This window comes from Pituophis catenifer, unplaced genomic scaffold (genome assembly GCF_029215685.1).
Source record: "Pituophis catenifer annectens isolate HBS135680 unplaced genomic scaffold, rPitCat1.0.hap2 SCAF_2, whole genome shotgun sequence".
NCBI lineage: Eukaryota > Metazoa > Chordata > Lepidosauria > Squamata > Colubridae > Pituophis > Pituophis catenifer.
This window is the reverse complement of record NW_027256882.1, coordinates 34,859,094-34,884,514: the sequence shown is the minus strand read 5'-3', so window position 1 is coordinate 34,884,514 and position 25,421 is coordinate 34,859,094. Positions and strand designations below refer to the sequence as shown.

Sequence of the window (25,421 nt, the reverse complement as noted above, 5' to 3'; positions counted from 1 at the left end):
TGTCCCGGGGTCATGTGATCCCCTTTTGTGACCTCCTGACAAGCAAAGTCAATGGGGAAGCCAGATTGACCGAACAACCGTGTTACTAATTTAACAGCTGCAATGGTTCGCTTAACAACTGTGGCGGGAAAGGTCGTAAAATGGGGCAAAACTCACTTAGCAACTGTCTCACTTAACAGCAGAAGTTTGGGGTTCAATTGTGGTTGTAAGCCGAGGACTACCTGTATCTTGCCTCAGTGAGGCCTTCGGCTCCCATTCCCGTACTTACCGGTAAAACTACTCCAATCCGCTTTAAAGTGATGTGAAACATAAAAACAGCTGACAACGCATCAATTTGTCATCATGTTTCGGCAGAGCTCCATGGGCCATTTGGGCTGTGGGGTGGGGTGAGGTGGGGGGAGCAATGAACTCTGACCTTAAAACATCTAATGCAGTTCTCCTTTCCCCCCTCCCTTCCCGAAGCAGTGGCTAAGAATGAGCCAATGCATATTTCCACAGCATAATAACTTGAGATGCTTCAAATCTGAAAAGATCTGTTAAGCTTGGCAGCTGCTGGGAACGTTGGCCCCCCCTTCCCCATCCCTCCCTCAACCCTCCTTCACCCCAGCCTTGCCTCCAGTTTCCACCTGCTCCCTCTGCACAAAGGGTGGGCCTGTCATTTCCAGCCTCCCCCCCCCACCTCCCCACAAACTCACACACACAAAACGGTTCTCTGCAACACGAGGCTTCCCGAAACATTAAGCCTTCTTCTACCCATGCGACGGGTGCACGCCAATGAACTGTGGTTTCTCTGAGCATAAAAAAAGGAAGTAGCCACTTCATATATATATATGCCTGTGCACAGTGCTGTCTACACGAAAAGGACGCTCGAGTGAGGGGAACACGGGGAGTGGCGTGGCGTGGCAGCGCTGAGCAGAGCCGTGTGTTTCTGTGTATCGGAATCCGGAGGAACCCCTTGGAAGACAAGGCAAAGGCGCGAGCAAGCCGATGAATCCACAAGGTACCAGCTGGTTTGGGGTCGTGTCTTTAGGGAAGCAACTCTTGCAACTTGGAGTTGAGAAAGAGAGTAGCGTTGGGAAATTAGTAACAGCCAGAGAACCAGAGGGACCTAAGAGGAGAGGCAGGGAGTGGAAGGCACTGAAGACAGGGTGAAAAGAGAATTCGGATAGGTTTTCCCAAGTAGGACCACGGGAGGAGACAACTTTGGGTTGTGAAAGGAGGTTAACAGGAGACCCCCAAAGGCTTCTAGGCAGTGGTGGGATTCAAATAATTTTTTTTTTAATTTGATTTATATGCCGCCCTTCTCTGGAGACTCAGGGCGGCTTACAATGTGCTCAGCAATAGCCTTCATCCTTTTGTATATTTATACAAAGTCAGCTTATTGCCCCCACAACTGGGTCCTCAATTTACCTACCTTTGAAAGGATGGAAGGCTGAGTCAACCTTGAGCCTTGGCGAGATTCGAACCCTGCAGTAATTGCAGGCAGCTGGTCTTAATAACCAGCTTAATAACAGGGTGCCTTAAACCCCTGTGCTACCAAGGCTCTTTAACAACCAGTTCTCTGCCCTAATGATTTCTTCTAACAACCAGTTCACCAAACTGCTCAGAAAATCAACAATCGGTTCTCCCGAAGTGGTGCGAACTGGCTGAATCCCACCACTGCTTCTAGATAAGGAGGGTTCCCAGATGGCCTGCAGAGCTTTAGCTGAGCAAGGGCTGGAGGAGTTCTTATCAACGCCTTGATCTGATGAACAGATTTTTTTTTTTTTTGCAAGCGTAAGGCTTACAAGCCAAGAGACTAAGACTTATGAAGAACGGTTGCAGGAGTTTTGTAGTTAAGGAAGACACGATAGCACTATTCCAGTATTTGAGGGGCTGCCACAAAAGAAAGAGGGAGTCAACTTATTTTTCCAAAGCACCTGAAGGCAAGGACAAGAAGCAATGGATGGAAACTAAGCAAGGAGAGAAGCAACCTAGAACTAAGGAGAAACTTCCTAACAGTGAGGACAATCCAGTGGTGGGATTCAGCCAGTTTGCACCTATTCGGGAGAACCGGTTGTTAACTTTCTAAGCAGTTCAGAGAACCGGTTGTTGGAAGAAATCTCATTTGGTTTTTTTCCATTTTAGAGGGCTAATCCTGTAAGGAAGGAAACATTCTGGTGTTGTTTCTAGCCTAATCTTTATTGCCCTGCTTACAGAAACTGCCTCTCTGGTTAGCACTTATTACATTGTAACAGCTAAGGCAAAGCACCCATTGACGTGAGTGATGTTGAGTTGGCCACGCCCACACGGTCACATGACCACTGAGCCACGCCTACCCAGCTGGTCATTAGGGCAGAGAACCGGTTGTTAAATTATTTGAATCCCACCACTGGGACAATCCACCAATGGAACAGCTTTCCCTTCACAAGTTGTGGGTACTTCATCACTGGAGGTTTTTTTGAAGAGATTGGACAGCCATTTGTCTGAAATGGTATGGGGTCTCCTGCTTGAGCAGGGGGTTGGGACTACAAGACCTCCCTTTTCCAGCTTTATTCTGAATCTTTATAAATCTTTGCTGGGAACTCAGCTAATAAGCCGACAATGATATCCTGTTAGTTAGAACAAGCTACTGGTCAAAAGTCTCCCGACCAAGGCGCGGCGACAGTCCCAGCTTGAAAAGCAGGAAAGGGGGGGGGATCTGCAGGATGTGGTCAAAAAAGTCAACATGTCAGATAACAGAGCTTCAACGACACCGTTGCGGTTGTCAATTTGACTTATTTGAATAGTCTTCATTGTACGGATTGTTAAGGAAGCCTTACAATCAGGGGGGATGAAGTAATCCAGCACTGCCTGTTGTGTGGCAGGTCAGCAAATACAGTAGTGGCCAAAATTGTGGAAACCTTTTGGGAAAAGTGTATTTTCTAAAACTAGCTAATAACACCACTTTTTTTGGGGGGAAAGTAGTACCCTAAAATTATATATCAATGGAAAGATAATTTAATCAAGAATGTCATGCAATAACTTTTATGAAGGATTTGCTGTTAGAATAGCAGTTACAGTAAAAAGAAGAAAAGTGAAACGCGTAGAAAAAAAACGAGATCTACAAAAATTATCACCATAGAAAAAACGAGATATATAAAAATTATCACCAGGTCAGTTAATACTTAGTTGGGTAACCTTTAGCACGAATGACAGCCTTACAACGTCTTCCCATGGAGTGAACCAAGTTTTTTAGTTCTGCAGCTGTTCTAATGTGAAACCAAGATCGAATGATTGCTTCCGTTAACTGGGTTTTATTGCTAGGTCGCTTCTGACTAACAAGTTTCTTTCGTCGGTTCGATAGATTTTCAATTGGGTTAAGTTAAAGTCTGGGCTATTCCCAGGCCATTCCAGCAGTGGAATATGATTATCTTGAAACTCCAAAAAAAAAAGTGGTGTTATTAGCCATCAAACCTCAAAAATACACTTTTCCCAAAAAGGTTTCCACAATTTTGGCCTCTACTGTACGTTCTACCAAAAGGAGACTGTGTGATCAAGGACAAGAATGAAACTTAATTTTGCATATATTAACTTATTTTTAAACTTCGTTCTCTCCTTGACAGGTTTGCTCTTTAATTATGTGTCCAGTCATGTCTCGCAGAAAGTACAAAATGATAAGGTCTTTCAGTCTCCAAAGAGAGACACCCCACAACTTTCAGTTAGCTAGCTGCAGGTTGGGGGTTCTGTAATTTCTGTCTCTGCCTTAGCGCAAAACTCTTGTTTCTGACTTTCTAGCTTTTGCCTTCTCTCTTTTATTGTTTGTATGGGGTGGATGGCCAAGAGATCCCCCTAAAGAGGTAATGTTTTCTCCAAGTTTTCTCCTGGAGGCTCAAGGTTTCCTTTGAACATATCACCAACAGTGGTGGGTTTCAAATGTTTTTACTACCGGTTCTGTGGGCGTGGCTTGGTGGGTGTGGCATGGCTTGGTGGGCATGGCAGGAGAAGGTTACTGTAAAATCTCCATTTCCACCCTACTCCAGGGAAGGATACTGCAAAATCCCCATTTCCTCCCGATCAGCTGGGACTTGGGAGGCAGAGAATAGATGGGGGCGGGGCCAGTCAGAATTTTTACTACCGGTTCTCCGAACTACTCAAAATTTCCACTAGAGCAGTGGAAACTCTCTAAAACTGCTCAGTGTCACTGCGTTTATGTATTTACCAGATGAGCTCATATTTTTGGACTTTAAGACTTTCCGTAGCTTGCCAATTTTGTTATCAGTAAGTTAACTACGCATGTCCGCATTCTTTCTTTCTACTTCACACTCTTTCTTTGTTCTCTTGCCAAAGAAGTCCGGCTGCTGAGAGGTAGCTGGCAGGAACGTTGCCAAAATGTAATTATTTTAGATAGTCAGATGTTTTATTTTCTTTATAACAAATAAATGAGTTTATTCTTAGAAAAAATATCTTCGGGGTTTATTTTCTTACAAAAGTATACACAAGGAAAATGCCATGATCCACGTCTCTAAATCAAGGTGCGATTACCCAAAAGCAGAATGGGATTAATCAGCGTCCTGACAGTCAGAACCTGCTGAAACCCACCTCTGATCACCAAGTGTTAGTGGGGTAATTGCTGAAAATGAATATTCTACCCTAAAGCAGGCAATGTTCTGAAATAGGTTTGACACAGTGAAAAGGAAGGAAAAAACATAGCAGTGGCCCTGCTGGTATCACCAGCATCCAGAACTCAAACTTGAATTTAAATATTTGAAATGTTGAGCTAAACTGAAAATAAAACAAGTAATCCAATGGTCAGCATTTGTGTTCCCGTTCAAGTTATGAAACATAAAAGTCAGCACTTCCATAATGTTCTCAGAATAGCATGAAGAAGTCTATGCACAGAGCCTCAGTGGAGTGGAGTGGAGTGGAGTGGAGTGGAGTGGAGTGGAGTGGAGTGGAGTGGAGTGAAGGAAGGAAGGAAGGAAGGAAGGAAGGAAGGAAGGAAGGAAGGAAGGAAGGAAGGAAGGAATTTCTTTTATTTTGTTTTCCAGCATGTCAACTCAAAGAAGGAGACTGATAGGTATAGGTTGAACCCACCTCTGCTCACAACGAAGGCAGCGCAAGTACTCACTTCTTGTTGGTGCTTCTCATCTGCGGGCTACCTTTAAGGACCGACGGCCATGCTGGTCACCAGTACCTTCTTTTCTTGTTTGTGGGCAGATATTTTGAAACAACAAAAATTACTCGTGAATGTGGAAGTTTGCCATTCTTAGTACCCAAAAAAAAAAGAAAAGAAAAAGTCTTTTAAGCGGATGCATTATTTTTTGCAAGACCTGAATTCCTGTTTTTCCTTCCCTGGCCAACGTTGCTATGTCAGCTTTTTCCACTGCAGCCATAGCCTCCCTATCCCAATCCAGGTAGTTCTCGGCTTACAACAGTTCATTTAATTTATTTAATAATTTAATTTAATTTAATTTAATTTAATTATTTAATTTATATGCCGCCTCTCTCTGAAGACTCAGGGCGGCTCACAATACATTTTAAAAAATCATTATAAAAAACATTTAAAAATTAAAAACATGAAAAACATTAAAAACTCATTCACGCCATTCATGGCCGGATCTCGCCAGATCACAAGAGCGAGATCAACGGCCCCAGGCCTGCCGGAAAAGCCAGGTCTTCACCACTTTTCGGAAGGCCAATAGGGTGGGGATGGTCTGGACCTCAGGAGGTAACTGGTTCCAGAGAGCTGGGGCAGCCACAGAGAAGGCCCTCCCCCGCGGGCCCGCCAGCTGACATTGTTTAGCTGACGGGACCCGGAGGAGACCAACTCTGTGGGATCTTACCGGTCACTGGGAGCTATGTGGCAGAAGGCGGTCTCGAAGATAACCTGGCTCTGAGCCATTTAGTCACTGAATCAAGTGACTTAGGATTTAGTTGTAAGATTGTTATCTGGTTGTATTTCACAATTACCACCTTTGCGGCATCTGCGTAGTCATGTGATCAAAATTCAAGTGCTTGGCAACTGGTTCGTATTTACGATAGTTGCGCTGCCCTGTGGTCATGTGACCCCCCCCCCTTTTGCGATCTTCTGACAAGCAAAGTCAACGGGGAAAGCCAGATTCGCTTAACAACCATGTTACTAACTGAGCGAAGAATTGATTCACTTAACAACTGGGGCAAGAAATATTGTAAAATGTGACAAAACTCATCGAACAAATGACAAAAACTTAATGACAAAAAACACCGGGGGCTCCATTGTGGTCGTAAGTCGAGGACGACCTGTGACTCTCTTCAGCTTTCCCTTTTCCTCTTCGCTATTGAGGGTGAGGAGCGACATAAAAAAAAAAAAAACACTGAGTCAGAATATTTGGTTCAGTTCCTCTTTGATTGCCCAACATCTACAGTAAACCAAAACCCAAGGAGAGGAAGATCTCACCCGTTTTTCATCAAGAAACTGCCACTAAAAGGGGAACTGTAAATACAGGATAAGACCCAGAGGAACATGTAGGAAGGAAGGCACAGACATGCAGACAACTGTTAATGTTTTCTCCTTCCCTTAGGAGGAAAGGCCTATGGGGCATTGAAGGTCCAACAGGAGGAATTGTTAGATTCCCTCAACAAGGTAAGATTCAAGTTTGTGTTTACACCACACGCTACCCACCAATCATTTTTCAGCAGTGTCTCTCAACCCTGCCCACTTTAAGATGTGTGGACTTCAACTCCCAGTGGACGGGGAATTCTGGGAGTTGAAGTCCAGACATCTTAAAGTGGCCAAGGTTGACCCAAAGGTGTGGTTTTTTTTCAAGAGGTGGCTGGACTTTCTGGTTTTTCTTGGAAGACGTTTCGCTTCTCATCCAAGAAGCTACTTCAGCTCTGACTGGATGGTGGGGAATGGAAGGATTTATACTCCTTGCAGACAGCTGGTCGTTATTGCAAGGAATATAAATCTGCAAGGAGTATAAATCCTTCCATTCCCCACCATCCAGTCAAAGCTGAAGAAGCTTCTTGGATGAGAACAGAAACATCTTCAAAGAAAAACAAGGCTTGGTGGGCGTGGCAGGGGAAGGATACTGTAAAATCTCCATTCCCAACCCACTCCAGGGGAAGGATACTGCAAAATTCCCATTTCCTCCTGATCAGCTGGGACTCAGGAGGCAGAGAATAGATGGGGGCGGGACCAGTCAAAGGTAGTATTTACCGGTTCTCTGAACTACTTAAAATTTCCACTACCAGTTCTCCAGAACTGGTCAGAACCTGCTGAAACCCATCTCTGATCCAGTCAGAACTGAAGAACCTTCTTGGTTGAGAAGTGAAACGCCTTCAAAGAAAAACCAGAAAGTCCAGTGGCCTCTTGAAAAAAGCACCTTTGGGACAACCATGACCTGGATGACTGAGAATCTCCATAGAGATTTGCTAAGGTTGAGAAACACTGTTTTTGAACCTCGTGAGAGATGCTCACCTTGCCTGAACAATTCATGTGTGTGAACCCAGGAAACAAAGTTAGTTGAGTAATATCCGTGATTAACTATGGCGAAATAGGCTGCAAACACAGGAATTGTGACTCAGGTCAGGTTCAAGTCTATCTTCAGTCATGAAAGTGATTTTTGGCCTGAGACAGAGGATTGGCCCAAGATCTAGTGGTGAAGGTGTTGAACTAGGAGTGAGAAGGCCTGGGTTCTAATCCCCTCACTCAGCCACTGAAGCTCCCTGCAAGACTTTGACCCAACCCAAATAGATTCTGCTTCTCAAATAAATATATATTCGTCTTGATTGCAAAATTCATTTTTATTACATTAGTTCTTCCGCACACATTTAAGATTATATTTACCCATCTTTTAACACTCTGTTTTATCCTGGTGATATGTATTGAACTGTTCTTATCCACTAAACAGGGTCATAATTAAGACATTCCAATCAATGAACAAAAACTAAATTTTTACCTGCCACTATCAAAGCCTTTTTGCCAATTGGCACTATATCTGACCTACTCCAATTTATTGTAACTCTGAATAATTACCTTATCACTATATTGCTTCAGCAAACTCAGGAACAGATTCTTATATCAGTTTTATGTTTATTTATTATATACACACAAACACACATAATTCAATCTGGAGATAACCTGTTTTTCTAAATTTCAGCAAACCAGATACTGTGGATTTCATCCAGTTATCTAATGTCCAAAGTTGCAGCATTGGATTAAAATGTAGGGGAAACAAAGGTCATCCTTAGGTCCCATATTGCATTTCAATGACTGGTGTAATAATCCCATTAGTAAATACATGAACAGAGAGATTCAAATAACAGATTGCAAACCAAGAAACGCTGTTGCTTAAAATCTCAACTTCCACAGTCTACAGTGACCAGCATATAAAGATCTTTATCCACCATCCTGTCATTACCAGGTTTCATTTTACAGTAAGAATGCTACTGTAATGTTAAGAACATTGTAAGAGAAGAACGGTAGTGAAGTAACCAGGGGTGGGCTGCTGGGGGTTCGCAGGGGTTCAGGAGAACCTCTAGCTAAGATTCTGTGCAGTTCAGAGAACCCCCAAATCCCACTCCTGGCTGGCCCCGCCCACCCTGCCCCGCCCCTCCTAGGAGTCCCCATGTGGCCCGTTTTGGATGCAGGTAAGTGCGGAGGCTTGGGGAGGGTGAAAAACGGGCCTACCGGAAGTTCAGGAAGGCCGGAAATGGGCCCGTAAGCGCAGGGCCTCTGGAGCCTGGGGAGGCCGTTTTTGCCCTCCAGGAGGCTCGAGGAAAGCCTCCGGAGCCCGGGGAGGGCAAAAACGCCCCCCCCCAACCGCCATGGTGCAGGAGGCTGACTAGGCCACGCCCACCATGGCCACGCCCACCCAGCAACCAGGCAGAGAACCCCTTGCTAAAATTTAGAAGCCCACCCCTGAAAGTAACCCATGGGGGCTGAAAATCAGGAGGAATCTGGCAATAGCTTTTCCAACAAGTCAAAGGAGATATGGACAATTGGAAAGGAGGATTGAGGAGGGAAAGAAGGATACACTGTTTAATTTTTTTGGTGACAAATATCAGAGCAAAAAACTGCCCAAAAAAAAAAAGATGTACTCAGGACTACATGTCTATGAAATGTCTTTCCTCCAGCATTAGAAAGACTGGCTCTTCCACTGCAACATTTTTCCACAAAATAAATAAGTAACTTTTTATTATCAAAGATGTATGCTAGCAATAAAACCAAGTCTCACCCACCCAACCCTGTTGAAATTCTAGTTTGCCCCCGGCCCAACATGCTCCCTAACCTTATAGTTTATCTGCCCCCTAGTGGCTAAAATAGATTATAACACTAGACAACCTGTGAGCTGTTGGGTCAGTCATCATTTCAGAGAGTTTTCCTTCCCAGATTCCCCATCGCCTTCAGCAATGACAGAACTTTAATGTACGGCCTTCACTGGAAAAGTTGGGATATATTCAGAAATGCATCTGCCTTGAAAATAGCTCATCTATGTTCACCATCACCAAGAACATCAGCAGAAAATAGCAATGATACTTGTTAAAAAGAGTAAAAATAATTTTGTCATGACAGCCCACTTCAATCTGATTTCCTAATAATATTTTGATTGTTTCACTTGCTAAAGTATAAGGAAGATGATCAGATAGATAAATTAGATAGATGGATAGGTAGGTAGGTAGATAGGTAGGTAGGTGGATGGATGCATGGATGGATAGATGAATGGGTGGGTGGGTGGGTGAATGGATGGATGGATGGATGGATGGATGGATGGATGGATGGATGGATGGATGGACGGGTGGATGGATAGATAGACAGATAGGTAGGTGGGTGGATGCATGGATGTATAGATAGATGAATAGGTAGGTGGGTAGGTAGGTGGGTGGGTGAGTGGATGGATGGATGGATGGATATATAGATAAATAGCTAGGTGGGTGAGTGGGTGGATGGATAGACAAGTGGATGGATGGATGGATGCATGTATAGATAGATGGATAGGTAGGTAGGTAGGTGGATGGGTGGGTGTATGGATGCATGGATGGATGGAGCCAAGGTGGCGCAGTGGTTAGAGTGCTGTACTGCAGCTACTTCAGCTGACTGCTAGTTCAGCAGATCAGCAGATCAAATCTCACTGGCTCAAGGTTGACTCAGCCTTCCATCCTTCCGAGGTGGGTAAAATGAGGACCCGGTTTGTGGGGGCAATAAACTGACTTTGTATAAAATAGAACACCGCTCAGGGGGGCCCAAAAAGCCCTACTAAGCAGGTATATACAAAAAAAGTATGAAGGCTGTTGCTTAATGCATTGTAAGCCGCCCTGAGTCTCCGGAGAAGGGCGGCATATATAAATCAAACTAATATAAATCGAACTAATATAGATATATAGATAGATGGATAAGTAGATAGGTGGGCGAGTGGGTGTATGGATACATGGATGGATGCATGGATGTATAGATAGATGGATAGGTAGGTGGGTGGGTAGGTAGGTGGGTGGGTGGGTGAGTGGATGGATGGATGGATGCATGGATGTATAGACAGATGGATGGATAGGTAGGTAGGTGGATGGGTGGGTGTATGGATGCATGGATGTATAGATCGATAGATGGATAGGTGGGTGGGTGAGTGGATGGATGGATGCATGGATGCATGCATGGATGGATAGATAGATAGACAGGTAGGTGGGTGGATGGATGGATGGACGGGTGGATGAATGGATGCATGGATGTATAGATAGATGGATAGGCAGGTAGATGGATGGGTGGGTGGGTGGGAGTAGGGATGCATGGATGGAGGGAGGGAGGGAGGGATGGATGGATGGATGGGAAGGTGGATAGGTGGAGAGAGAAAGAGAGAGAGAGAGATGGGTGGATAGATAGCTAGATAGCTAGATAGGTAGGTAGGTAGGCAGGCAGGCAAGCAGGCAGGCAGGTGAGAGATTAACATTAAAATAGAACAAGATACATCTTAATGTATATAATAATGCAATTTTATATTCAAAGGGGTCAAAAATTTAAGATGGCAGCTGTGACCAGGTTATTCAAGCCTCAAGGCTTTCATTATATGATCACACTCTCCATTTTTACTTGTTCGAACTCCCTGCCCCCGAAATGGGACAACTCACTGCAGCCAACTCACCATGGGACAACATACTGCAAGACAGTTCAACAATTCAATTTAATTATTTAAAATAACTAAACAACTTTAATGTTTGCCATTCGCATTTCATTGTATCCTTCCTTTTGCATCCTTTCTTTAGTGATTTTATTCCACCATTTCTTCGATATGGGAGTAACTGTTGTACCTGGGTGAGTCAGCTGCGGCAAATTGGCCATGATGAGTTGTCCTAGACCCCCCCCTTCTGCCCCAGATGACCCTCCCTATACATTTAGATACCACCAAGACAGGGGTGAAATCCAACATTTTTCTCTACCAGTTCTGTGGGCGTGGTTTGGTGGGTGTGGCGTGGCGTGGCGAGCATGGCAGGGGAAGGATACTGCAAAATCCCCATTCCCACCCCACTCCAGGGGAAGGATATTGCAAAATCTCCATGCCCACCCCACTCTGGGGCCAGCCAGAGGTGGTATTTGCCGGTTCTCCGAACTGCTCAAATTTTCCGCTATCGATTCTCCAGAACCTGTCAGATTTCTCCCCTGCACCAAGGATTTCATCTCTGCACCAAGACCTTTTGTAACACAGCCAGTGATTTCAGCAGCTGGCAATGCAGCTGGCTGCATTGGAATATCAACAATGTTTTAATTGGATATATTGTGACTGGCCATTTTTAAATTCTTTCTGAAGCCTCTCAAAACTTTAAAAGAATTTTTAATGACCAGTTGTGTTAAATATTAATATCTTTTTCCTGCCTAGGTTCTCCCCAAAAAGTCTTTTATCTGCCAATCTTAAATTACTGTAATCACAAAGGACCGAGGTCCTTATGGGAATCGGGATCAAATGTAAGACTTAACCCCAAAGTCGTTCCAATATATCTTGCTGCAATTAAATCAAGAAAAATAACTGAATGAAATTAGAACCAAGCACTCGCCGTATTTTCAAAGGAATCAAATAATAGCTTTCTTAGCTAAACCCAGTGGTGGGATTCAACCAGTTCGGGCAAACCAATTGTTAAATTGCTGGCTGGCCCCACCCCTTCCTGCCTCACCCTTTTCTTGGAGCCCCACACACTCTATTTTGGCTCCCAGGTAGCCTACTACCTGGGAGGCCTACTAGGCCCAAAACAGGAGGAGACCTACTAGGCCCAAAACAGGGTGCAGGGGAGTGGCACAGCCCCCCCCCCGCGGCCCATTTTTGCTCCCAGGAGGCTGCAGGGAGGCCTACTAAGCCCAAAATGGGTCGTGAGGGTGTGTGGCACCCCCCACGGCCCATTTTTGCTCCCAGGAGGCTGCAGGGAGGCTGAGTGCTGCTGTCACACACCCTGGCCATGCCCACCAAGCTGGTCATTAGGGCAGAGAACCAGTTGTTAAATTATTTGAATCCCACCACTAGCTAAACTCCTACAGGTTGGTAGCCAAAATTACTCCTGTTCTGCTTAATAATAAAAGTCAAAATATGTTGTTTGTTTGAGCTCCGAGCTTAGCGATTTGGTTGCAAACATTTCGTCCCCCTTCAAGGAGACGTCTTCAGTGCGCTTTACGTTGTTTGCAACCAAATCGCCAAGCTCGGAACTCAAACCAACAATATAACTATCAACCCGAGCTACTAATATCCAAAGACATTTCAAAAATCAAAATATATACACTTGAGATATCTTTGAAAATCTGGAAGCTGATCCCTTCCTCTTCATATGAAAGGCTAATGGATCTAATGGAAACTTTGATGGGGAAATCAATAATTCAGCCTTAATCCGAGGTAAGTAAAAGGAATCCATGCCATTTTGGAGCAGAAAAACACATTTAAATCACCATATTACAACTTTTACTCAGTATTTTTTCCACTTCATTCAGAATGCAAAGAGGGTGGTCTTGCCTAAGAAACATACCCAACCCACCATATCTTTTGCATCTACTAAAGCAACATTTCTCAGCCTTGGCAACTTTAAGCTTTGTGGATATCAATTCCCAGAATTCTGGGAGTCATGCTGGCTGGGGAATTCTGGGAGTTGAAGTCCACACAGCTTAGAGGTGCCAAGATTGAGAAACACTGTATCAGAGTACTATTAAATCAAAATTACTCCCAATTAAGTATGAATGGAATTGGGTCTTCATGGTCTTAACAGGTTCAATCCATCAGAATAAAGCTGGAAGAGACCTTGGAGGTCTCCTATTCCACCCCTCTGCTCAAGCAAGAGACCAGCCTATACCATTTCAGACAAGTGACTGTCCACTCTCTTCTTAAAAACCTCCAGTGATGAAATGCCCACAATTTCTGAAGACAACTTGTTCCAGTAGTTAATTGTCCTCCCTGTCAGGAAGTTTCTCCTTAATTCCAGATTGCTTCTCTCCTTGATTAGTTCCCATCCATTATTTTTTGTCCTGCCTTCTGGTGCTCTGGAAAATGAGTTGACTCCCCCTTCTCTTTGTGGCAACTGCTCAAATACCGGATGGGTCTTAAGATAGGCCGCCATTTTCCCATTAGGACATATTGAATGCTATTCTCACCCTCAAACTGCCTCTTTGCTTTCTGTGTGTTGTACCCCACTCTTATAAACTCTTTTTTTTCTCCCCGGTCTTCTACAGGAATTCATGGAGAGCCCCAAATACAGCACAGATGAAGACCTCGCTGAAAAACTAGAACTATTTAAAAGTGAGTGACATTGGTGACGGACCTGAAGTAATGGAAAGGGTAGGATGGGATACGATATTGCAGTTTGGCAGAGTAGAATAGATCTACTCCAAATTTCTTCAATGATGAGAGGGTCAGAAAGAGGGTTCCAAGAGGCCATCTATGTTAAAATTGAAAAATCCTCTTTCAACAGAGAGAGGGAGGGGTACGCCACCACCTAACTCCTGTCTACAATGCGTCCTTTCAGCAGTCCCAAGAAGGCTCCACACCAGGGGTGAAATCCAGCAGGTTCTAACAGGTTCTGGGGAACTGGTAGCGGAAATTTTGAGTAGTTTGGAGAACCGGCAAATACCACCTCTGGCTGGCCCCAGAGTGGGGTGGGAATGGAGATTTTGCAGTATTCTTCCCCCAGGAAGAGAGGGAATGGGGATTTTGCAGTATCCTTCCCCTGGAGTGGGTTGGGAATGGAGATTTTGCAATATCCTTCCCCCAGGAAGAGAGAGAATGGGGATTTTGCAGTATCCTTCCCCTGGAGTGGGGTGGGAATGGAGATTTCGCAATATCCTTCCCCTGCCACCGCCACCAAGCCACGCCCACAGAACTGGTAGGAAAAAATTTTGGATTTCACCCCTGCTCCACTCACATTCTGACTCAGGGGACCCTGAGGATACAGATAAACCTCCAAATGGCCTCAATGACTCTGAGAGAACTAACAATCAGATGACTGCAAAGAATATAAATCCTTCTGTATAATGGAGTATGGCAACAAATGATAAATTAACAACAGAAATTAAATTTTAAAAATGGGATGATCAAAGCAAACAATTATAATGAAATATGGGGGGATTTTATAAAATCAGTGTTGGTGGAAGGCAAAGAGAATAAATCTACTCAAGAATATATGTTGTTTTGGAAGGGATAAGGGAACAATTGGAATATTTTATATATCTTTTAGTTGTTATAGACGAAGAAATATAGGGGGGGAAATGATCTCCGGGGGGCAGGGGTGCACTGTAATATTTTTTTTCCTTTTTCTTTTTTCTTTCTTTTTTGTATTTAGATGTATATGTACTAGGTTTGTATTATTTGTATTTTTAAAATTTTTAATTTTTTTTTTTGAAAAGAATATAAATCTTTCCATTCCCCACCATTCAGTTAGAACTGAAGAAGCTTCCTGGATGAGAAGTGAAACCTTTTCAAACAAAAAAACCCAAGAAAGTCCAGTTGCCTTTTAGAAAAGCATCTTTGGGGCACTCCCCATGTAGGAGATGAACAGGCTATGCCAGTCTGGCTCATCAGTCTGGAATCCTTATGCCCCTGAAAGTGACCTAAATCCACACCCACAGACCCCATGAAGTCAGTTGACTCTTATCTGGTGCTGTTTTGCACTGACCATTAGTAGATCAGATTCTTGTGTATAGGTAACATGGAATAAGCTCACAACGCTTTTGAATTCTATCCTGGCTCCTGGTTTCTTATGCCTGGTATCTCAATTCCTCAAAATTGGAATTTATGATGGATTGGATAGACTTATAATGTGCTGCTGGCCTGCTTTCTTTTGCAGAGAAGTACATGGAATTTGATCTCAATGCACAAGGTGATATAGGTAAGTGTTACCGATAGATAAGATACACACTAATCGATACAGAAATATTATTCTATATGCACCATAATCTTTCTGCTCCGTGAACAATCCAGACCATAAATAGCCACACAGAAATATGCTAAGATTGTTTTCTCTCTTACACTCCCCTACAAATCCTCCAATTCTCAGCCAAGATATTTAAAATTAATCACCAGTTTAAAAATGAAATTTTCACCTCATCCATAAAAATGTAGATTTAGAAAATTAGCATAAAAACGAACTGGTCAATCTTTGCAATTTCCATTTGATATTATTTCTTCATCAATCTGCTGTTTTGTAAAAACAGCCTTTACATCTTCAGTTTTTAAATATTTAAAGTATAGTCAAACATATGTGCTCTTAAACATTTCTAAACTCATTAAAAAATATACGTATGAATAGGCATTTTGGTCTGCTATGTTGCTAAATCTGGAGGTGTAGAATTAGAATGCTATATTCTAATCCAAACCTTAATTCAGGAAATAGGGGTTGGATCAAATCCATTTCTATCACAATTTTAAAAGAACAGGTTAATTTATATTTATACTTATAACTGCTATTAAAAAACTAGAAGCCGTTTCTTTATAATTCTTTGATTTTTGCATTCTTGTCTTTATTCTTTTTCTTTTTTCCTCTATTTTCAGTCTAAGTATTACTTTTTATTAGTTTTTTATTTTGTTTTCAAAATTCTAATAAAGCTTATTTTAAAAAAATTTAAAAAATGAAGTCCTCAAATATCCTGCTTTATCCATCGTTCTTGTTACTAATAAAATACGTTTCCTCCATGTCAAGCTTCATTCGTCATGTCTTCCATGTTTGCATCCATGTCATTTTTTTCTGGCAACATTATAGAAATTTATTTTGCATTTATATACATGAAGAGACCTGCAAGCATCATACAGTTAAAGAGAAAAAGCAAAAAAAAACCCACCCCAAAACATCTTGCTTTCAAAAGCCAAATTGCTTAAACTACAAAAGTCAGCAATAAAACTATTTTGTTACAAATGTAACAAAATAAAAACCAAAGAATTAAAATCAGTCAAAAACAAAAAAACAAAAAACAAACCAGAAGTTAAGATTAACAAGGCAAAAATTGGAAAGGCCTGGGGGAAAAAAGGGCTACAAAAAAATACCATGTGAGTAGAATAGAATAGAATAGAATAGAATAGAATAGAATAGAATAGAATAGAATAGAATAGAATAGAATAGAATAACCCTGTGAAATTAGCTCGAAAATCATCCAATTCCCATGGGTGACAGTGGATTTAAAATCTGGGTCTCCCCAGTCCTAAACCAGCATTTTAATCTCTGTGCTACACATTTATGAACACTTAATATTTTCACATATTTCCTGACAATTAGAACAATGAATCAGTGGAACAACTTGCCTCCAGAAGTTGTGAATGCTCCAACACTGGAAGTTATTAAGAAGATGTTGGATAACCATTTGTCTGAAGTGGTGTAGGGTTTCCTGCCTAAGCAGGGGGTTGGACTAGAAGACCTCCAAGATCCCTTCCAACTCTGTTATTTGAGGGCTAAAATGAAAGGTGTGAGGCAGTGGTGAAATCCAGCAGGTTCTGACAGATTCTGGAGAACCGGTAGCAGAAATTTTGAGTAGTTCAGAGAACCGTCAAATACCACCTCTGGCTGGCCCCAGAGTGGGGTGGGAATGGAGATTTTGCAATATCCTTCCCCCAGGAGTGGGGAGGGAATGGAGATTTTGCAGTATCCTTCCCCTGGCGTGGGGTGGGAATGGAGATTTTGCAATATCCTTCCCCAGCCACACCCACCAAGCCATGCCCACCAAGCCACACCACACCCACCAAGCCATGCCCACAGAACCGATAGTAAAAAAAATTGGATTTCACCACTGGTGTGAGGGGCATTGTTTATGTAGCTGTGTGTGTTTGTTTACTTGTTTGTTTAGAAATGTTATTTGCTGCCCATCTCGTATCCAACAACTCTGGAAGGCTGTATACACAAAGGAAAAGAGCAGCCAAAAGCCCACCATACCAACCAATGTTATTATGACATTTTATTATTATAAAAGTTGATTTTGATCCCAGGACACTACAACCACCATAGGTGCAGGCCAGTTGCCAGGTGTCCAAATTTTGATCACATGACCATGGGGAATGCCACAATGGTCGAAGTGTGAAAACCAATCATAAGTTATTTTTTTTTCAGTGCCGTCATAACTATGGTCCCTAAATAAATAAATATAGATATAGATATAGATATAGATATAGATATAGATATAGATATAGATATAGATATAGATATAGATATAGATATAGATATAGATAGATATATAGGTCTTTGGTTATTCGGGTTTTCTCCCGCGTAAAATTGGAAGTGTCTTGGCGACGTTTCGACGAAGTCTCATTCGTCATCTTCAGACTGGTGTTTTCGGCTTCGTGCTTCTAGGAGCAATGTGTGATCACAGCTGTTTCTTCCTTTTAACTGCCAGTGGGGGTGTGAACTGATTGGGTGGGAGCTTGGCTGTGTTCTGATTGGATGGAGGTGTGTTTTGATTGGTTGGGGGCTTGGCTGTGCACTGATTGGGTGGGGTTGGCTGTGCTCTGATTGGATGGGGGTGTGTTCTGTTTGGGTGGGGGCTTGGTTGTGCTCGGGTTAGTCTGAGTTGCAGGGGGATTTGAGCAGGTGAGCTGCGTTGCTGTTGTTTGGCTTCACGTTCGTGGTCATGCCACATCTTCATAGTGGGTGTCAGTTTGCTTCATGTATGGATTGGAGGGGTTTAAAGTGGCTAATGATGCGGCTGTGGTCTGGCTTCTGGTTTGTGGTCGTGCCTCACCATCGGTGTGGGTTTGAGTTTGCTTTTTGTGTGGATGTGTGGTGGTGACATCCTGTGTGGTTGTCCACCCCCATCCAATCAGAGCACAGTCACCCCCCCATCCAATCAGAGCACAGCCAAGCCCCCAACCAATCAAAACACACCTCCACCCAATCAGAACACAGCCAAGCTCCCACCCAATCAGTTCACACCCCCACTGGCAGTTAAAAGGAAGAAACAGCTGTGATCACACATTGCTCCTAGAAGCACGAAGCCGAAAACACCAGTCTGAAGATGACGAATGAGACTTCGTCGAAACGTCGCCAAGACACTTCCAATTTTACGCGGGAGAAAACCCGAATAACCAAAGACCTACATACAAACACCCATGAAAACCTCAGAAAACATATATATATTAGTTTGACTAACTTCATTCTCCAGTGTGCTGAATAAACAGCTTCTCTTGCATGTGTTCCCCATATTGGAAATTAACAAATCCAGTTCTTGCCTTACGGCCTAGTCACACTTTATTGATTCGTGAGAGTTGGGACTTAATTTGCCATTCTTTTTAGACCTCATTTGGATGAAAATGTTTGAAAACACAAGCTGTGCTGGGAAACCAAGCTGCCGTTTGGACTCAATTCCTCTAGGTCAGGGGTCTCAAACTCGATTTCATTGAGGGCCACATCAGGATTGTGTTTGACCTCGGAGGGGGGTGGGTGGGCGGGTGAGCATGGGCAGCTCGAGGTCACTCGTGTCAGGGGCGCCTGTGGGGGCCTGAGCACTCTGCCAGCGAAAACAGGCTCCCAAGCTCCGTTTTCGGCTGGGACAGCCTCCTGCAACTTTTTGCCAGTGATAATGGAGCTCAGGGGGCACGCATGGCCCTTACAAGCTCTGATTTTGGCTGGAACGGCATCCTGCAACCCTCCGAACTCCGTTTCCACTGGCAGAGGCACTGCGGGCCAGTCCTTCACTGTTTCCAGGGCAGCCCCGCAGGCCAGATCTGAGCCTTTAGTTTGACACCCCAGATCTAGGTGGAGCTTGCATATTAGTTCAACCAATTTGTAAAATTTATCAATAGCCCTCGGCTTATGATGGTAACTAAGCCCAGAATTACAGTTGTTAAGCCTTGCTGATTGTTAAGTGGAACATCACGTGTCTGACCCAATTTTATGACTTTTTTTGCTGCGGTCGTTAAGTGACTCACCATAGTCATGGACATAAACCATGGTCCTGGACATAACCTGTTTCAATTCCTCTCCTCGGGATGCTGCTATAGGGTTGCTGTTTTGGTTTTTTTTTTAGTGTATAGCACGTGTTAGCCAGGGATCACCGAGGGGGCTAGCTGCCTCTGTGAAATTAATTTTTTTTTCGAGCGGTGTTATCTTTTACCCGTGGCACGCCTGAATGCCAGTAAGCAATGGGGGAGGCTCCTTTCTTGTCCCTACATGCAGGGGTAAAATCCAGCAGATTCTGACAGGTTCTGGAGAACCAGTAGCGGAAATTTTGAGTAGTTCGAAGAACCAGCAAATACCACCTCTGGCTGGCCCCAGAGTGGGGTGGGAATGGAGATTTTGCAGTTTCCTTCCCCTGCCACGCCCATCAGGCCACGCCCACCAAGCCACACCACTCCCACAGAACTGGTAGTAAAAAAAATGTGAATTTCACCACTGCCTGTTTATTCGCTCACGGGAATCGAGCCACCAACCTAAGCGGTGCGCAGGCCCAGCATCTCACCACGTGAGCCACCGTGGCCCCCCCTCCACTATAGGGCATTATGTGCCAAAACAACTAGTCACAGGGGTGGTTTTTTTCCTCTCATGTCATCACTCTGATGAACACCTAATCCCCACAGTACCGTTTTATATCTATTTTGTCTGGCTGTAGTATTATTATTCTTTTCATCTTCTCTATCCCTTCATTGGTGTCATTGATTATTATTACCATTGATTATTATCAATAATAATTGTTGATTATTATTACTCTGTTGTTTTGTATGTACACTGAGAGCTTCTGCATCTGAGACAAATTCCTTGTGTGTCTAATCACACTTGGCCAAATAAATTGTATCGTATTGTATCGTCTCCTATCTATCCTATCCTATCCTATCCTATCCTATCCTGCCCTATCCTATCCTCTCCATCTTATCCTATCCTATATTTTCTTAGAATCTGGTGTGTCTTGTATGCCATTTAATCTTCCTTTTTATTGTGGTTCATTCTTGTTCCTCTTGTTCCTTGAAGATATCATGGCTCTGAAGCGGATGTTGGAAAAGTTGGGTGCAGCCAAGACCCACCTAGAACTGAAAAAAATGATCACTGAAGTCACAGGAGGGATGAGTGAAACCATCAATTACCGTGACTTTGTCGCTATGATGTTGGGAAAGCGATCAGCTATCCTTAAAATGTAGGTATTTATTTATTAAATGTATTAACCTCTCATTTTATCACAAGGTAACTCTGGGCGGTTTACAATATGCAATAAGCTAGGGGACCAGAGAAGTCCTATGAACATTGTATATTTGGATTTCAGTAAGGCATTTGACAAAGTAGACCACAATCTACGGTGCTTCTTATTAAGTTAGAAAGTGGGATTTATTTTATTTATTTATTTTATTTTATTTCTATACCGCCCTTCTCCTGCGGGACTCAGGGCGGTGTACAGCCGAGATAAAACATAGCATATAAAATTTAAAAACAGTTTAAAAAACAATTAAATAATTTCAGCCCAAAATTTAAAACAACCCAATTAAAACCGAATTCAATTAAAACTGAGAGGATGGGATCAAGCCAGCCCGGCTAGATGGAATAAGTGTGTTTTCAGGGCCCAACGAAAAGTGCGGAGGTCTGATATCGTGTGTATCTCAGGGGGTAGGTCATTCCAGAGGGCAGGTGCTGCCACAGAGAAGGTTCTCCCCCTGGGGGTCGCCAGCTGGCACTGTCTGGCCGACGGCACCCTGAGGAAGCCCTCTCTGTGCGAGCGAACCGGTCGGTGGGAGGCTATTGGCGGCAGAAGGCGGTCTCGCAGATACCCCGGCCCTAAGCCATGGAGCGCTTTAAAGGTGGTCATCAACACCTTGAAGCGCACCCAGAAGACCACAGGAAGCCAGTGCAGCTTGCGCAGGAGAGGTGTCATATGTGAGCGCCCCGTCGCTCCCATAATCCCCCGCGCGGCCGCATTCTGGGCTAACTGCAGCCTCCGGGTGCACCCCAAGCCCCCCTTGGGATAGACAGCATCACCACCAGATGGATTTGTAACTGGCTGACAAACCACATTCAATATGTAGTCCTGAATGAAACCACGTCTACATAGAGGGAAGTAAGCAGTGGTTCTGTTCTAAGGTTCTGTTTTAGGCCCACTACATAAACTATTTAGATGAGAAACTCATCAAACTTGCAGACAATACCAAGCTGGTAGGAATAGCCAACACTCCAAAAGATAGGTTCACGATTCAGAAGGATCTTGACAGACTTGAATACTGGGCCCTATGTAACAAAATGAAATTCAAAGATGAGAAAAGTAATGTTTCACATTAAGGCAAGAAAAACCAAATGTACAGGTATAGAATAAGTAAAACCTGGCTCAATAGCAGTAACTTAAATATGAGCCACCAGTGTGCTGCAGCTGCCAAAGAAGCCAATGCAATCCTAGGCTGCATTAACGGAGGGATAGAATCAAGATCACATGAAGTGTTAATACCAGTTTATAAAGCCTCAGTAAGGCCACACTTAGAATACTGCATCCAGTTTTGATTGCCACAATATAAAAAAGATGTTGGGAACTGGGAAAGAGTGCAGAGAAGAGCAACAAAGATGATTAGGGGGATGGAGGCTAATATGAAGAATGGTTGCAGGAATCAGGTTTGTCTAACCTAGTAAAAAGGTCTAAGCATGACATGATAGCAGTGTTCTAGTATTTGAGGGGCTACCATAAAGAAGAGTGGGTCAACCTATTTTCCAAAGCACCAGAGGCAGGAGAAGAAACAATGGATGGAAACCATCAAGGAAAGAAGCAACCTAGAATTTAAGGAATTTCAAGACAATGAGAACAATTAACCAGTGGAATGGCTTTCCTTCAGAAATTGTAGGTGTTTCATCACTGAAGGTTTTTAAGAAGAGATTGGACAGCCATTTGTTTGAAATGGTATAGAGCACTGATGGCTAACATTTTCTGGACCGAGTGCCCAAAGAGCGAAAGCACACACTGTCGAAGCGTAAATCAGCCTCGTTTTCCCCCTGGGGTAATTGCACTTAATTAGAGACGGATGGATCTTGTTTTCCATACTGTATACTTTAAAGAAAGAAAAACCTAAATATATATATTCTAATAAAGATTTTATTATAAAAATAGAAAAAAAACTAGCTAACTACATCTTTATCGGCAGCTTATCACACAGACGAACAAAGGAAGTAATAAATCAGGAAGTTAGAAAAGAAAGAATGTAGACATGCGCAGTAACTTAAAGTTTCACAAGACTAGTCTTATCTCTGTTGCTATAGATACGTGATAAAGTTCTCTGGCAGGCTACCGTAACGCTCAGAATGGACGCTCGGCTGACAAACACATAACGCAGTGACACACACCCACGCTCAAACCCCCAAAATACAATGCGTGTGCGCCCCCTGTATGCGCCCTGTCTCCCCCACATGCACGCACCCTCCACATGCACCCCCATGCATGCGCCCCCATGCATGGGTATGTGCCCCCCCAATGTGCACTCCGCCCCCCGCGCATGCGTGGCAGAGACCCAAAGACCAGCTGGCCAGCGGGAGGCGCAAACACATGCGCCGTGGATCTGAGCTGGGCGATGACTCACATGCCATAGGTTCGCCATCACGGGTATAGGGTCTCCTGCTTGAGCAGGGGGTGTCGAGCCCGAAATCCTGCTCGACAATACGTGGCTGGGATGGCGAAGTCGGGAGAAACATATTGGGAAATATAGATACGCACATAATAGGTGGTGGTGGCACGGTAGGCAGGTGGTCGACCCTGGGGCTGGCGAGCGCCGGGGTTAGGACAGGGACTGAGGTGCTGTGGACAGAAATTGGATGGAATGGGGTGCGCAAACGAAGCCAAGACGCGCTACAGCCGCCGGAGAACATTGCTGGGAAGCTGACAACCCGGAGAGGAGGGGCCAGAATAGAAGCAAGCCAGCTGAGGGCGTCTGCGCAATTACACTAAACTACGGAAGGGAGGGATAATAAACCTAGAGTTATAAAAGGCGCTACGAGGCGAACGCTCGTAGCGCCAATTTTGAAACGTTCGAGCTCAGCGTCCTTTTGATGTCACGGTCAGCATTGCCTCTCATCTAAATGCCTGCTGCGTTTTCTTGTTGGGTTCGTTTGACTCGAGAGATAGAGCTGAGAGGGGGTTGGAGTAGAAGATCTCCAATGTCCCAACTCTGCTATTCTGTTATTATCCCTCACTGTGGATCATGATGGCTAGGACTGATGGTCGTTGTAGTTCAGCGGCCCAGTCATTTCTCAAGTTGGCATGATTTCTACCAAGCTAGCATTTGAACTGGCCAAAAGTAGAGCAGGTTTTAAAAAGAGGCCTCTGCAGAAGATAGGAATGTGTGGATAGACCTCTGAGGTGAATAGGTTAGCAACGATTCTCGGATGCTATTTAAACACACACAGTTATTTAAACACACAAACACACCTATTATTCCTTTTGTAATGAAGTTGTAATAAACATGTTTCGAAGAGGAAGAGACTCGGGGAAAACGAAGGGCACCTTTTGTGAATTCCTTTTTTTTTTTCTGCAGAATTCTGATGTACGAAAAAATGAAAGAGAAGGAAGAGCTTCCAACTGGGCCTGCTCCAAAGAAAACAGTGGCAGATCTTCCTTAACCATCCCCAAGAATAGAAGAAAGAAGAATTATACAGTCTCACTCTCTTTCTCTCCTCTCTCTCTCCCTCCCTCCCTCTCTCTCTCTCTCTTTTTCATGCACACACACATATACACAGAGTATACAGGTAGTCCTCGACTTACAACAGTTCATTTAGTGACCGTTCGAAGTTACAATAGCACTGAAAAAAGTGTCTTTATTATCGTCTTTCACACTTACGACCGTTGCAGCATCCCCCCCCCATGGTCACGTGATCAAAATTCACACTCACTCATAGTTATGATGGTTGCAGTGTCATGCGATCTCCTTTTGCGACCTTCTGACAAGCAAAGTCAAGGGGGAAGGCAGGTTCACTTAACAACCATGTTAACTATCTTAACTGCAGCGATTCGCTTAACAACGGTGGAAAGAAAGGTGGTAAAAACAGGGCAAAATTCACTTCACAAAATGTCTTGCTTAGCCACAGAAATGTTGGGTTCAGTCGTGGTCATTAAGTTAAGGACTACCTGTTCCAGCACAGGGCTGGAGGAAGGAGGTAAATGCAATAATTGCACATTTTAAAAATAAATAATGTCTCTAATATTGTCTTTTTTTCTCTCTTCTGCCAAAGCAAAGCTTTGTTCCTTCTCTCTCCTAAGAGCCCAGTGTTTTTTTCTTCTTCTTTTTATTGGACTAAGTTCCCCATTCTGATGCCAGGGGAATAAACTTTTACTTACTGGCTAATTCATCAAAGTCTTTCCCAGCCTAGTACCTGTGACATTTATTAGACTTCGGTTCCCAGCAAATTCCGTGTCCAGTTAGTCCTCGACTTACGACCAGTTCAAAGTTGCAATAGATGTCTGTGGAAACATCTGGAGCAAAGAGAGAAGCCACCTAAAACTAAGGAGAAATTTCCTGACAGTTAGAACAATTAATCAGTGGAACAAGTTGCCTCCAGAAGTTGTGAATGCTCCAACACTGGAAGATTTTAAGAAGATTGGATAATCATTTTTGCAAAATGGTATTTTTTTTTTTTAATTTGATTTATATGATGCCCTTCTCCGAAGACTCAGGGCGGCTTACAATGCGCTAAGCAATAGCCTTCATCCTTTTGTATATTTATACAAAGTCAGCTTATTGCCCCCACAAACTGGGTCCTCATTTCACCTACCTTAGAAAGGATGGAAGGCTGAGTCAACCTTGAGCCTTGGCGAGATTCGAACCCTGCAGTAATTGCAGGCAGCTGGTCTTAATAAGCTTAATAACAGGGTGCCTTAAACCCCTGTACCACCAAGGCTCTTGATACCTTATACCACCAAGGTATAAGGTAGGGGTGTAAAACCCGCAGTGTCAAGTAACATATCGGGACTTTTTTCCCCTTCACTAAACCAGGTGTGGGCGTGGCCAGCGCGTGACGCATCCGGCCTGCGGGCCACGAGTTTGACAGCCCTGGTATAGGGTTTCCTGCTTGAGCAGGGGGTTGGACTAGAAGAC

The 25,421-nt window shown here is 43.7% G+C and overlaps 1 protein-coding gene across 1 annotated transcript; it reads left to right on the top strand.

Annotated features, from left to right (window-relative positions):
- The first annotated feature begins 932 nt into the window (after positions 1-932).
- On the top strand, positions 933-24,680 carry AIF1 (allograft inflammatory factor 1). The gene is made up of 6 exons (XM_070933401.1): positions 933-1,000; positions 6,522-6,583; positions 13,634-13,700; positions 15,244-15,285; positions 20,341-20,503; positions 23,865-24,680. The coding sequence occupies exons 1-6, from the start codon at positions 988-990 to the stop codon at positions 23,947-23,949; spliced, it is 432 nt and encodes a 143-aa protein (XP_070789502.1). The 5' UTR covers positions 933-987; the 3' UTR covers positions 23,950-24,680.
- The last annotated feature ends 741 nt before the right edge of the window (positions 24,681-25,421 follow it).

Bases quoted from the DNA above. Each gene is read 5' to 3' on its own strand.
- AIF1 (XM_070933401.1), top strand. The intron at 13,701-15,243 runs GTGAGTGACATT...TTTCTTTTGCAG, and splicing joins AAAACTAGAACTATTTAAAA to AGAAGTACATGGAATTTGAT. The intron at 20,504-23,864 runs GTAGGTATTTAT...TTTTTTCTGCAG, and splicing joins CGATCAGCTATCCTTAAAAT to AATTCTGATGTACGAAAAAA.